This window comes from Caloenas nicobarica, chromosome 8 (assembly GCF_036013445.1).
Source record: "Caloenas nicobarica isolate bCalNic1 chromosome 8, bCalNic1.hap1, whole genome shotgun sequence".
Taxonomy (NCBI): domain Eukaryota; kingdom Metazoa; phylum Chordata; class Aves; order Columbiformes; family Columbidae; genus Caloenas; species Caloenas nicobarica.
The window spans coordinates 19,451,669-19,465,900 of NC_088252.1; the positions used below are offsets into that span (position 1 = coordinate 19,451,669).

The following is a 14,232-nucleotide window of genomic DNA, read 5'->3' on the forward strand; positions in this document are numbered from 1 at the left end:
ACACTGCTGACTGGAAAGTTGTGATTCTGACTGTAAGCTGCAATGACTTTAAAACCCAGAAACAGGATGACTCTCCCTTGCTATAAAGCAGTAGATACTATCAGTCTGTGAAGTGTTAGAAGCTGGAAAAATCATTAAAAAAACCCTAAACCTGTCTGCTTGGCATGCCTTCTGCTGAGTCCCTTATGTATCATAGGAATTGGCTCTGTAGGCAGTATTTCTAGATATGTGGCAAGCTGTACAGGTGGGTGTATACATATTGTCTCTGCCATGATTACCACTAAGTTGCCTGACTGGTGTTCCTGTCAGAAAAGCAAACCTTCATTCATGACAGCCTGTTTTTTCATAATTAGGTAAAAAAATGTCAAATCCAATGTTTCCTTTAGTAACATTTTCACCTGAAACCTTCAAACACTTGTCAGTAATCTGCAGGCACAAAACACAGCACTAAGTGCACAAGCAGTAATCCCTGCAGGCACACAAAGGCTCAGCAGTGCCACTGCCTGCGCTTTGACAGAAATCACCACAAGTCAGAGGGGGTTCTCAGTTGACATTTCTTAACTATTATTTCTGTTGTTTTCCAACAGGGCCTAATGGTTGATTCAGAGCCTGGGCAGTTTCCATGGTCTGTCTTTGCATATCTATTATGTGCGACCGACTATACTTTGTCTACACATTTCCAGAAATCCGAGACACCATAAGCAGGCGCTCAGCTTGTCTCCAGGTGAGTCACTGAAACCGTACTCTCTCCCACAGACAGTGCCAAAGTTGGACTTGATGATGAACTTGCTAAAAAGGGAAATGCTTGAATGGGCATGGCTTGAGTTGTTGCATCACTCTGGGTTTGGTGTTGTTTTCACACCTTCTCCATCATATTTGGCAATCATGATTGCAGACATAATGTTTTCCTCAAAGTAGAGCTACTAACTGGCTAGCAATTATTTTGTGCTGAACTTCACTTCATCACTCTTGAGCTAAAATAAAATCTTGGATATCATGTCATCTTTGAACAATCCATTTGCTGCTTCATAAATTAACAGAAAGTCTGGGCAGCAGGACAGCTTTTGGCAGAGTTTGCCAAAAATCCAACAACACAGCTGGAAGTATAGCTCTTCATGTTAATTCTCATTAGTTCTATTAGTTTCATCTTTCTTTGCCCAAATAACATATTTAGCTTAATATTTCATTCCCACTTGCAGTAGGCTAAAATTTACCTCAAATCTGCTGCAACTTTGCAGAAAATAATACTTTGACAAGCATGATCTTGGAGGATCTAATCTTTTTGTCAGAGATAAAATGTGGTTCTTGTCACAAAATCCTTTCCTCCATGTGATTTTCTTGTAAGCTGTACAACTGATACTGGGTATTTGGGAACATTTGAAAAGCAACTTGACCTTGTTGCATTCAAACTGTGCTTACTCAAGTTTGATGAAAATCTGCGTAGTTTTCACATAACTGCTTTGAAATTCTAACATGCCTACCAGTTTGGGGGTTGTTCAGGTGACCTAACCCTGTGAGTGTGACCCTGGGTTCAGAGCTAGCTTGGTGTAAATTCACACGCTTGTTCAGACACGTCTGGTTTCAGAGTATCTGGAATCTTCCTCTTCGAGTAGCTTGATGTGTTGACTTGTACCACTTTCTTCTGCAGAATCAGGACTCTTCCTGCCAGCTCTCTTTGTTTATTTAGTGTTTGGGATGAAGCACTATTCATCCAGGCAGTTCCTAAGTCAATGGAACAGAGGATTAATGATGTCGTAGGGTATGGAGCATGTCCCCTCCCCAGGCCTGGGTCTCTTAACTTGTATATATTCCCCTGGGTTTATTCCATACTGTCCCCTTTAGCATTATCCCTGCCTGAAGTGTGGTGGCTGCTATGACCGTCTATTAAAAATATTTTCTGTTGGGTAACTAAAATAAAACAAGTAAAAACTGAAGAGAAAAAAAAAAATCCACTGCTGAGATATCCACCATGCAGAGATATTTTTAAGAGCACAGTGGATATCCAGGCAGTATCCCATGAGATAAAAGGAGGGCAAAGGCTCGTGTGTGCCCTGAGCGAGGTGGAACAACACACAATGTGCCATAGCCTTGCTTTGAGTTCGTTACCATAACCTGAAAAATAGGAAAGAAAATTAGAAGCTCATGCTCACATACCCTGCTCCAGCAAAGCTCTTTCTAAAGATCAAATTATTTGTAGTATTTTAGTTTGTTTAAAATAACTAATAACTTTAGAATTTGTTTGGCCCAGTCAAAGAAAGGATCACTTTAAATACGATGTTAATCCTCATGTTCAGGGGCAACTAATCTACATTCTGTGTGTTAATATGATATAAATTATTGAATTTCCTAAAAAGCAAATGATTTCTTCTTAGAGATGAATGTGTCTGTAAGAAAAGTCCATAATAATAGGTGGTTCAGCTTTCACAATGATTTTTTTGCTGGTATGTGAAGTCCAAAAGCCACAACACATTTAAAGTATTTGTTCATAATGTCTTACTTCTTGTACACTGTGTGTGTACCTGCATATTAGACTGGAGAAAAGCTTACACAAGCAGAGTTTGTGTTTCAAACTTTTTTTATTTCTGGCTCTTTGTATTTACTAGGCAACACAAATCAGCTCTTCCTCAAAATACCATTCCCTCAAATAAAACTGCCATTATTTGCAATAGTTCAACACAGTTCAGGACATTGCACTTGCAGTCTGATTCCCTTTCTGCACCAGATCTTTGCAGGTGCATTAACCTTTCCATGTCAATCTCTCTCTAATCCGTCTTAATGTCTAGAAATTTCCATCTAGCATTCATGGGGTTTTTTCCACCACGGTAACCAGAAATCAAAGTATGCACGTGGTCTTATACAGATCAGGAAGACTTTAAATCAAAATTCTGACAGCTGTTTGGTACATAAGAAGTGTCCTTTATCTCGTTATATTAAAACAGGGGGACATGAAACAAAAATAAAAGATAAATTTGCCCTTCTAGTGTCTTACTCAAGTCTGCTATACCAGCAATATCCCTGCTGGCTTTGAACTGAGCTTCTGAGACCAGTGTCTTTGATATGATCCCTGCCCTCTCAGTCATGCTGCTTCCTAGAGGAGTCTGTGTCACTGATCTGCTGACAGCCAGATTGCTATTTTTTTCTTCAACGTTGAGCTGAGGGTAGAAGTGACATTATGCTGTTTGCAGTGGGGTTTCTTTTCCTTCCCTGCCCCCGCCCATGCCCTTTTAAAATTAATTATTAAATGCAATGCCATGGACAAATTATTCTTGGTGCGTGAGGGATCTTTTTAATAGACTGGGATTAATTCCAGCTGGTTTTAAGCACCTTTCTCCATTAGCTAGAGGAGGTGATTAGCATGAAGAGCCTCCTAAGTGTCTTTTTAGCATCTAAAGTTGGTGCTGGTAAACTGAACCACCGAATCCTGAATTAGGCCTGTTTTAATGGCTCAACTATAATCTCAGTACATTATCTTTTCCTGAGGTAATTGCCCATTTTCCCCTAGGTTTTAGTAACACTATTCTGACAAAGCAAGCCAGAACATCTCTCACCCGCACCCTTTGTATGAATTTCTGATGAGGGACAGACCAAGGAACCTGCATTATGGACATGGTCGTGGTTTCCTTCAACCTGAGCCCTGTCACCCCCTGGGGTGTCTGTGATACCCTTTGTTTATTCTCTTTGTCGTAATTAGTGCAAACATGTATGAACTGACTGAAAAGTAATCGAGAACTTCTTGAGTGAAGTGTCTCCTCAGATCTGAATGATCGCAGAATCATTTTGGTTGGAAGAGACCCTCAGGATCATCGAGTCCAACCATAACCCAACTCTAACACTAAACTACGTCCCTAAGAACCTCGTCCAAACGCCGTTTAAACCCCTCCAGGGCTGGCGACTCCACCACTGCCCTGGGCAGCCTGTTCCAATGCCTCACGACCCTTTCGGTGAATAGTTTTTTCCCCATATCCAATCTAAACCTCCCGTGGTCTGACTTGGGGCCATTTCCTCTCGTCCTACCACTTGCTACTTGGGCGAAGAGACCAACCCCCTCCACGCTCCAAGCTCCTTCAGGCCGTTCAGAGATCAGAAGGTCTCTCCCCAGCTCCCTCAGCCGCTCCATCACACTCGTGCTGCAGCCCCTCACCGCCTGTCGCCTCCTCTGAACTCCACCCTCTGAAACAACCACCGTCCAGAAGCAGCGCCTCCTCAGAGCGAGATGCGCAGGTGAGGAAGCGCTGCCTTTTCTCTGTGAGCACGGGTATTCGGCGGCACTGCGGCACGCAGACCGGCGGTGCGTGCCGGCCCCGCTGCGCTCCCCGCCGTGCGCGGCGCGGGCCCGCAGCGCCCTCTCCCGGCACCGCGCTCGGGGTCGCTCCCCAGCGCTGCCGGGCCGGCGAGACTCTCCGCAGCCGCCCGCCGTCTGGGTAATTTTTACTTTGGATATTTTTCTCTTTTATTATTCTCGTGGTGCTTCTCTAACACTGGCAAGGCGAACCCTGGAGGGGCCTCCTCAGAGCGAACCCCAGGGTCCTCCTGCCCCCCAGGGGGCGCTGCGCTCACCCCGGCCTTTGGCCCCGCCGTCTCCGAGCGGCGCACGCGCGTTGCCTCGCGGGGTCTCCTGAGGTCGGCGGGGGGTGGTTCCGGTTCCGGTCGAGGCGGCAGCGGCGGGATGGACCGGGAGCTGCTGCGTCAGGCGCTGAGCTACCACGGCCCCGCGCTGCTCTCGCTGCTCCGCGCCGAGCAGCACGACAACCCCGACTTCCGCGGGCTGCTGCCGCCGCCGGGGGCCGCCCTGGAGCCGCCCCGCGGGGCCCCGCACCCACCGGCCTCCTGGTGAGGGGCGCCGGGGCTGCGCCGTGCAGGGGAGCGAGCGGGCGAGCCCGAAGCGGCCCGCGGGGTGTTTCTCACCGGGTTCTCCTTCCCTTAGGAAAGAGAGGGCGAGCATCGACACCGAGATCAAGCGCTTCATCGCCAAAAAAGCCGATCTCCTTTTCGCTCACTCCTGGAAGCCCAACGGGCCTCCGGCCGACACGATCGAGGAAGATGAAGGTGAGGCTGTTGAGGCGGGTGTCGCTCTGTCTGCCCGCCGGGGAGTGCGGGGACCCTGCACGACATTAACAGAATGTTTATAAACAAGGTGAAAAAATTTCGTTGCTGCTTTCTGTAAGCTGTGCATAAGCTTCCTGTTAGTACAAATAAAGCAGATTTCAGCGTGTTTTCCTATCGTGATGCGGTTTGTGTTTTCAGGCTGTAGCTTGGTCGCTTCATAACTGTGAATTTCTCGTGTGTTGCAGAGTGTTACGCTGTTATGCCGCCCCTGGAACGGTTCATGGACGTTCCCAGGGAAGACAGGAGAGAATTACTTTTTCGAGACATCGAACGTGGTGACATCGTGATTGGGAGGATTACTTCGATTCGTGAATTTGGCTTTTTCATGGTGCTGATATGTCTGGGAAGTGGTGTCATACGGGAGATTTCGGATTTAGAAATCACTGTAAGATACAGCTGTAATCAATATTTTGTTCTTAATAAGTAGGAAGTTGTTGATGTATTGGTTGTTTCTTGCATCTGTTAGTGGAGTAGTACGTGTACAGGTAAAACTGAATTTTGGCACACTTGGTAGCTGAATTTGTGGACAGTTTATGATGCTTTGCTGCGTCAGCAAACACTTCTTTTATGACCCGTACTTAATATTTTGTCACAGAATCATAGAATAGTTTGGGTTGGAAGGGACCTTCAAAGCTCATCTAGTCCAACCCCCTGCCATGTTCAGGGGCATCTTCAACCAGATCAGGTTGCTCAGAGCCCCATCCAGCCTTGGATGTCTCCAAGGATGGGGCATCCACCACCAATCTGGGCAACCTGGGCCAGTGTTTCACCACCCTCATCGTAAAAAATTTCATCCGTATATTTAGTCTAAATTTCCCTTCTTCTAGTTCAAAACCATCACCCCTTGTCCTATCACAACAGGCCCTGCTAAAACGTCTGTCCCTGTCTTTCTTATCGGCCCTATTTAAGTACTGAATGGCTGCAATAAAGTCTCATCAGAGCCCTCTCTTCTCCAGGCTGAACAACCCCAGCTCTCTCAGCCTGTCCTCACAGCAGAGCTGTTCCATCCGTCCGATCATCTTGGCAGCCTTCTCTGGCCCCTCTCCAACAGGTCCATGACTTTCCTGTGCCGAGGGCTCCAGAGCTGGACACAGGACTCCAGGTGGGGTCTCACTAGAGCAGAGGGACAGAACCACCTCCCTTGGCCTGCCGGCCACACTCCTTTTGATACAGCCCAACATACGATTGGCCTTTTGGACTTATTTCTCTGGAGTTGAAAAGTTCATCATACATGGCCGCATAATTTTTATTTGAACCAAGTCATGGTTTTAACTATCACAGCTCTGGTGTGCGTTAAGATTAAACTAATCTTCTGTCTTAATCTTGGGGAGGAAAATAAATTTGGCTTTGTTTCTGATATTCGTATTTTATTCTATTGCAGGCTCTTTGTCCTTTGAGAGATGTGCCTTCTCAAAGCAACCACGGAGATCCTTTATCTTATTATCAAACTGGAGACCTTATTCGAGGCAAGTAGCCACAAAAGTTGCCAGGAATCTGTCTGTTTTGGTTTTGAGACTTTCTGTAATTTTATCTTAACTTCTATTGTTTGTGTAGCTGCAATCAAGGACGTTGATCGTTACCACGAGAAGCTCACAGTGTCGCTTTACAGCTCAGCTCTTCCACCCAACCTCGCCAGTACAAAACTAGGTGTAATTACTTCTGATGACTTCCCATTACATTATAAGTAAGAATATGCTGTTCATCTGTACTTGCTAGGTGTATGTAGTGTGTGTGAAGAGCATCTCTAAACTTGTCAGTTCTGATTTAATTGGATGATTACATACTTTTTGTTGTTCATCTCTTCAACGTACTTATTTCTGGATATTTCAGGTGTGGCTAGTTTTATAGCATCTTTCCCAAAATGTAAGGAAAGGAAAAAAACAGTGAGATATCTGTCACTGTGGGACTGTGCTAAAACAAAACAGAACAAACCAACAAACCAAAAAAAAAACACCACCAAAAAAACCCAAAAACCAAAACCTTGGGAGACTGGAATGGAGTATGAAACTCATATAAATTTTAAAATTATGCTTAAAGACAGAAGGACACAGCTATCTGTGTGGTTTTTGTAAGGTGTCTGTACTGAAGATACCTAGATGGGTGACAAAACAGGTTTCTAAAGCTCACTTAGGCTAAAGCATGTAAGGGTTGCTAAATAGTAGGAAAATACAGGCCTATAAAAGAGAAGAGTTTGTGAGCAGTAACAAGTATCAATATAGGCGGTTTTGTCCTAAGCATAAGCATCATAAAATGGAGTATAGTGTCTGTGCGATTGTGTTTGTGTACATTGGTGCTTTTTTAAAGGCGAAGCATGGAAGTCGCTAACACAGGAGAGACTTTCGAAGAGGTTTTGCATCGTTCCCCAGGATTTGCTAATCCATCGTTAGTTGAATATTTAGCAGAAAAACTAGGACTAAGTGAATCAAATCCACCATCTTTGTTGAGAAGTCTTCAAATGTAAGTGATTTTTTACGTTGTTCTTATCCTACAGCTTTATGGAGATTATTCAAATCCATTGAGATAGACTTGTGAGTGGAAGTCCTAGACCACTTATACTTAAACCTTTTTCATTTTGATTTGCATGACTGTAGCTTACATGTCCTCAAATATTTAAAAGCAAACTTTTCTAGAGTAAGAAATTTACATTTGAAATTCTCTTGCTCTGAATAAGCAAGTCGCTTTATCACACAATGTTTGATACCAAATGCTTTAGGAATTTATTGCCTAGATCTCATCAATATCTTTGGATTGAAGTAGGATGTGTAAGTTTTGTTGTTTTCTGTCAGATGTTTATTTACAATGTTTATTTTAGCAACAGATCTGACCTCTTTAGTAAAATAGGCTTAAAGATATGCAATGATCGATGTTGTGAGCTCTCTCTATATATAAGGCATCAAAGGTGTGACTAAGATATATTTTTGTTATATGTGCTGCAGCTGTACTAGTTCGATTCAGCACTTGTAGAACGGGTTGGGAAAAACTGGTTTCAGAAATGTGAAAGAACATTCTTGACTGATGGAGAGCAGTAAAGCATTGTATAAATAACATTTCAGTTTATTTTAACTGCATTGCGTATTGTAAGTTTAACTTTGTAGACTCAGAAGCCCAACTTGATGTTTTTGGTTTTTTCCTTAAAGGAAAAATTTCAATGAAGAAGATTTTGCCCCTGCATTGAGGAAAACACAGTCTGCATCTTGGGCCTTGAAATGGTATGCAGTACTTCTTGTCAGAGCTTATTAGTAGCTTAGATTAGGTTACAGGTTATATTTCTTAAAGTATACATTGAACCAGTTTTTCCACTGCATGTGTAGTGATGTAACCATGAAGATTTTATTGAAAGTAACTGTAACTGTCAAGCGGGTATGTGGTAGATGAAGTCTCCTGATTCAGTTCCAAAATACATGTCAGGTTTAAGGGAGAGCTTCTTAGAATATTTATAATATGCTGACCTACTGACGAGATGAGAGTGAGATTTGTGACAATACCAAGTACACGATTTTCCATTTTGTAATTTGATCTTGAATGACCTAATACTGTTTGTTGTGCCATTTAAGTCTCAACACATAGATGTAACAAGTGCACTTGCTGTCTTGGAAAAGTTAAATGTATTTCCCTGGCTGCATTTGGAACAGCAGCTCTGGACCAGGGCTGTTGCCTTTACACCATGCAGTGTATTGGGGCATACTACAGGATGGAGACGGCAGAAGTAAGAGATTTCTCCTAAAAATGTAATTTTCTTTGTGGAAAAACTTGAATCTTGGATCTACCAGCTCAAAAAAAAAAATCTGAGTGAAGCCTCAGTATTTCTGGTTTCTGTGCTAACAAAGCAGTGTTTTTCTTAAAACAACAGTGTTTTGCTACTTTCTTTAATTGCAGAAAAAGGTGCTCATAATGTTAAAGGAAATACAAATTTTAATTTTTAAAAGAAGTGTGTAACAAAAAGCTCTGAAATTCAAGTCATATCAGCTCTCTTCCAAGAAGTTAATCTCTTAGTAAATGCAGAAGAAAGGTTCAGGTAATATGAAATACAAAACCTCAGAATATTCCAGTTTGAGATGAACTGGTTCAGTGTTTATCATCTACCCATCTCACCTCGTGTCGTTCATCTAATGGTGATTTTTAGCTTTTGATATAATTAAGCCTGTTACAGTTTAGTGGTGGTAGGTCACACATAGTTTTGTGCAGAGAAGTGCTTAAATATTAATTCTGTAAATGAAACACAGTGTAATACAGATCTGCAGAAATGCTCTCTAGTGCCTTAAGATTTTGGATTGAAGACAATATATTGTTAGGTAATTACGTCAGAATCATGTTAATTTGAAATACCACTGTTAAAACTTGACCTTGTTATCTTGTACTTATTACCTATTACTTTCTGGAACCATATTTTGTGAGTAATTATCAGTATAAAATCTGCATAGGCTAACTGTACAAAATAACTTCTAAATATTTTTCTGCAGTGTGAAGGCTGGGGTTGATTATTTTAAGGTTGGGCGCCATGTGGAAGCCATGAATGAGTACAACAAGGCTTTGGAAATTGATCCACAGAATGTTGAAGCTTTGGTAGCACGTGGAGCTCTGTAAGTCTACTTGTTTCATTGTTTTTTCTACTTTATGAAAGAGAAACAGCACTAAAATCCATCTAACTTTTCTGTTGTTCTAGGTATGCAACAAAAGGAAGTCTGAACAAAGCCATAGGTGATTTTGAAATTGCTTTAGAAAACTGTCCTACCCATAGAAATGCAAGAAAATATCTTTGTCAGACACTTGTGGAAAGAGGCGGGCAGTAAGTCTTTAGGCTTTTTCTCCTAATATTTTTTTAATAATGTGCTAGTTAGAATACAAAATAGGATGTTTCTTTCTTGGTTATGTGTTTCAAAAAAAAAAAAGTTTTTGGAAATAACAGCTGCTTCACCTGCTTGTGCAGTTGGTTGACACTTTCTCTTCTGTCCCAGTTAGAATCCTGGTAAAATATTTGAGGTTTAATCCTTGATAGCCTTTCACTGGTGGGTTACCAGGCTTGCATAGTGTCTTGTGAAATGTTTGAATATATTCCAATAGGTTTGTTGTTGTTGTTGGGTTTTTTTAAGAAATTATTTGTAACAAAATTATGTTCTGTTACTCTACTGACATATTGGTTAACCACTGTAACACAAAATTTTACTTTTGAATGTTCAGGGAATAGATTTCTTTTAAGCTGTGTGTCAAGAAGAGAGAGACAGTATTTTGGAAATTGAAATTTCAAATTACTGATGATCAGGAGAGAACGTGTCAGAGATACTGTTTCATTTCTTTACTGAGGTGGGCTAAGCAAACTATGATACATAGCATGTTGGGTGGATACAGTGGTGGTGTCATAGTGCAAACAAGAAAAGTAGTTCTAAAAGTAACAAAAAATTGTCAAAACCTGTGGCTTAACTGTATATGAGTTATCACTTGAATTCTAGGTTGGAAGAGGAAGACAAACTAGTAAATGCTGAGAGTTACTATAAAAAAGCCTTAAGTTTGGATGAGACGTTTCAGGAAGCAGAAGAGGCCTTAACGAAACTCCGTAAGCATATGCAGGTGATTCTTTACTTTCTCTTCATATAGTGCTCTCAATAACAGTAAGTGAACATCAAAAATCATATTGAATCTTTTGAACAGGGAGAGTTTAAGTTGGTGGTTTGTCTTATTCCCTGCTGATCTCGAATAGACTTCAGTAGTTTAAGGATTATTCATCTGATGAGATGCCTTTCTGCATTTACATGTATTTTAATACATAAGTCTGGTACTATCACTGTTGTGCTAGAATGGTTGAAACAACACTGAAGTCTGTTTTCCTGTAATACTGATTATGTGTTTTTCTCCAATGCATTTTCTTCTGAATTGGACCGTTGTTGCTGTATCTGACATCTGGTGCTGCTCATCACCAACAAACCCTTGGAACGTGATTTCTTACATAAACTATGCATCAAACTGGTCTGTGAAATTGTTACAAAACGGTTTGTATTCAAACACGGCCAACTTGAATACACTTTACAATGGGTTCTACCATGTTTTACTTGTAAACTACCATAACGATACTTTCCCTCAAATGTTTTTGGTTTTGTTTTTTGGGTTTTTTTTTTTTGGTCTTCTCCATGTTGCTAACACTGTTTTTTCTTGCATATTCTATCTGTACCTTTTGGGCTCCATGCTTCACGGTGTGCTGGATCATGGGTACCTCTACAATGGCTGGTTAAATATATTTTTAATGGAATAAAAACTGCAATATGGTCCTTAATGTAAACCTGATTATCACAATGACCAATGCCAAACTCCTGAACAATATTAATTCTTGATCTGGGAATCCTGGTAAAACATCCCTGATGTAATTATATACATTTGAATGGGGTTGGGAACATGGGGAAAAATACCCGTGTTAACACTTTTAATGTAATTTTTTTTCTGATGCTTGGGTTCAAAAAAGAAATCTTTGGAAATGAGGGAGAAACAAGCTGCCAAAGAAGAGAGACAGAAAGAAAAGAAAGTAGAAACAAGTGCAGAAAAATTGCGTAAGCTCTTAAAAGAAGAAAAAAGGTAACTTGGTTATATTCAGTATACTGATTATGTGGCAATAAGTGAAGACACGACTATGAACAATCCCTTTCCAAACAGACTCCAGCAGTAAGCTAGGTAGAATTTCTACCTAGGTAAGCTGCTTTTCCTCCAGAATTTCTTTGTGGGTATTTTCCTTTAGTGCATATAACCTTTAGTAGAGATCTATGCGGAAGAGAAATTGTTTAAAAAAATACTTTGCAATGTGAAGCATTTGCGAAGTGTAATGCCATATTAAACCGGGAAAGATGAACAAACTGTTCAGTGGATTTAATCTTAATTTTTTTATGAAGAAATGACATTTGAAATTGTCTTGCCAGATCAGGCTCAGTTTCCATTAATGCCTTACAGTCCAATCTCAGCCAAGCTCTGGGGAGTACAAATTTGCTTTCTACATATATTTTTTCTGTGGTAGTGAAGATAATCTCACAGGTTAATTACATTTTTTAGGTTGAAGAAGAAGAGGAAAGTATCAACTCCTTCCTCCTCCTCCTCCTCAAGTGATTCTTCATCAGATGTATCAATTTCGTCTTCCTCCTCCTCCTCTGATCACAAGAAACGTAAGAAAAAACGTCGGCATAGATCTGAGTCTTCCCGCAGCTCCAAAAAATGCTCATCTAGAGCTTCTTCCCATTATAAAGATCAGAGTAGGAAAGAGGAGTGGTATTCGCCTCCAGCTGATACCTCTGCTTCCTTTCTTAACCAAAATTTTGAAGTGGAAAAACTGCTGGAAAGGCAGGACAGCTTAGTGTGTCCAAAAACAGAAGTAAGAGAGAAAGGCAGACACTGTTCTTTTTCGAGGACTTCAGGTGATGATGAAGACACTTTTGGAGGTAGGTCTGAAGATTCAAGGGATTCTTACAGTAGCTCCAGAACTCTGCCAAGTAGTAGCAAAAGTGAAAAATACAGTAAAACTGACAGATTTTTCTCCAGTCGGAGCTGTTCTTCGAGTTCCTATCATAAGTCAGGTGATAAACCCAGGATGCATCATTTTAGGAAATCAGAAAGGGATGTCGAGGGGAGAAAAGAGCAGTTTAAAAAACATGGTTCAGGTCAAGGCAGGTATTATATGTCTCCAGCAGGGTCTGACTATTCTGGCAGGTCAGTGGGAAGGTACAGATCGTATTCTAGCACCTCCTTACGTGAGGGTGATCGAGGTTATGATAGTGATAGGCATGTGGTAAGCGAGTCTAAGAATAGGAAAACAAATGATGAGGAGTCTGACGAAACAAAGGAACCAGAGGAGGAAATGTCTTTAAATGGTACAGCCCAAACGGAAAGTGGCATTAAAAGAAACCTGCCCCAGAACTTAGTTAACATATTTAATCAAATAGCTGAATTTGAGAGGGAAAAAGGAAGTAAGCAGAAGAAACAGTGAAGTACTCAAGGAAACACTATTCCAATCAGTGTAGTTAAATGAACTTTTATCTGAGTATCTCTTGAGGAAATGCATATGAAGAGTGATAGGCAGAATTTGTTCTGTCTTGCGGAATGTCAAAGGATTCTTAAAGATTGTGTGGTGGAAAGAGATGCAAGGATATCTTACATAAAATACCAGTTATTTAAACTCTTCAGTTTCTTATGCTCTCAATTTGAGATGTTCCTGTATAGTATTCTCTCTCTGATGGGCTGAAATCCTTGGACAGCCCCAGACTGTAGTTAGCTGTGTAACTCACATCAAATATGCACTTTAACGATGGCTTTTGTTTGTTTTCACTCCCTGGGGTACTATTGACTCTTGATATTTTTGTATCAAACTTAACTTCCAGCTATACAAAGGGGATAACTGAAAATCACGTGCCATCAATGTATATAGCTCATTTGATCATTAAATTTTCTTATTTTTTCTTGATTTTGTGTCTTGATTTTTGTTTGGGATGTTTCATACTGGTGCACTGGTTATATATGCTGCTGAAGGCAAGTGTATTACGTTCTTTAAATGCATCAAATGCATTCTCTAAATAATGTAAAAAAACCCAACTGAAGTAGAAGAGAGTTTTAAAACAGTGGTTATTATCTAGGTAAGTCGAGGTCTGGACTGTTTGGTGTTTGTGTTGTTGTTGTTTGGTATTTGCTTTACAAGTAGCTTGAAGGCAGTGGTTACATTGCTGTGGAAAAAGTCACGCTCTTATTTCCAGTGAGTTCCCCAGAGATGGTTGGCAAAACACGCCAAGGAGCTAATATCTGGCACACACACAATACTAATTGTACTTCACCTGTAAGTTGTCCATGTAATTCTGTAGATACTAATCAGTTGTAAAAAAAGGTATTGCATCATTTTGAATAGAAAAAGTACAGTTTTACTGACTTTAATTATACTGTGTCATCTTTCAATTAAGATATGATCTGAGATGACTATTTGATTAATAGTCAGGGTTGATCTTGAAACAAAGCATACATTTTCTTGTCTGGGTTGTTGCAATGTAATCTAGAACTATTCTGACAGCCATGAGATACCAGTTCACTAAAATTAACGGCTTTAACATAACTCTCCTTTTCATTCTATGATTATAAGAAAAGTAAATTAATGGCTTCTGAAGGGTTTTG

The 14,232-nt window shown here is 40.9% G+C and overlaps 1 protein-coding gene across 2 annotated transcripts; it reads left to right on the top strand.

Moving 5' to 3' along the window:
* The first annotated feature begins 4,658 nt into the window (after positions 1–4,658).
* On the top strand, positions 4,659–13,537 carry TTC14 (tetratricopeptide repeat domain 14). 2 transcript variants are annotated; one of them, XM_065640515.1, is made up of 12 exons: positions 4,659–4,830; positions 4,925–5,046; positions 5,292–5,491; positions 6,488–6,572; positions 6,661–6,790; positions 7,411–7,563; positions 8,244–8,315; positions 9,567–9,686; positions 9,770–9,892; positions 10,554–10,671; positions 11,558–11,667; positions 12,136–13,537. In XM_065640515.1, the coding sequence occupies exons 1-12, from the start codon at positions 4,667–4,669 to the stop codon at positions 13,061–13,063; spliced, it is 2,325 nt and encodes a 774-aa protein (XP_065496587.1). In that variant the 5' UTR covers positions 4,659–4,666; the 3' UTR covers positions 13,064–13,537. The 2 variants fall into 2 exon arrangements, 1 of the variants encoding a protein (XP_065496587.1); XR_010606540.1 differs by lacking the exon at positions 12,136–13,537 and having other exon boundaries at positions 10,554–11,090; positions 11,558–11,630.
* The last annotated feature ends 695 nt before the right edge of the window (positions 13,538–14,232 follow it).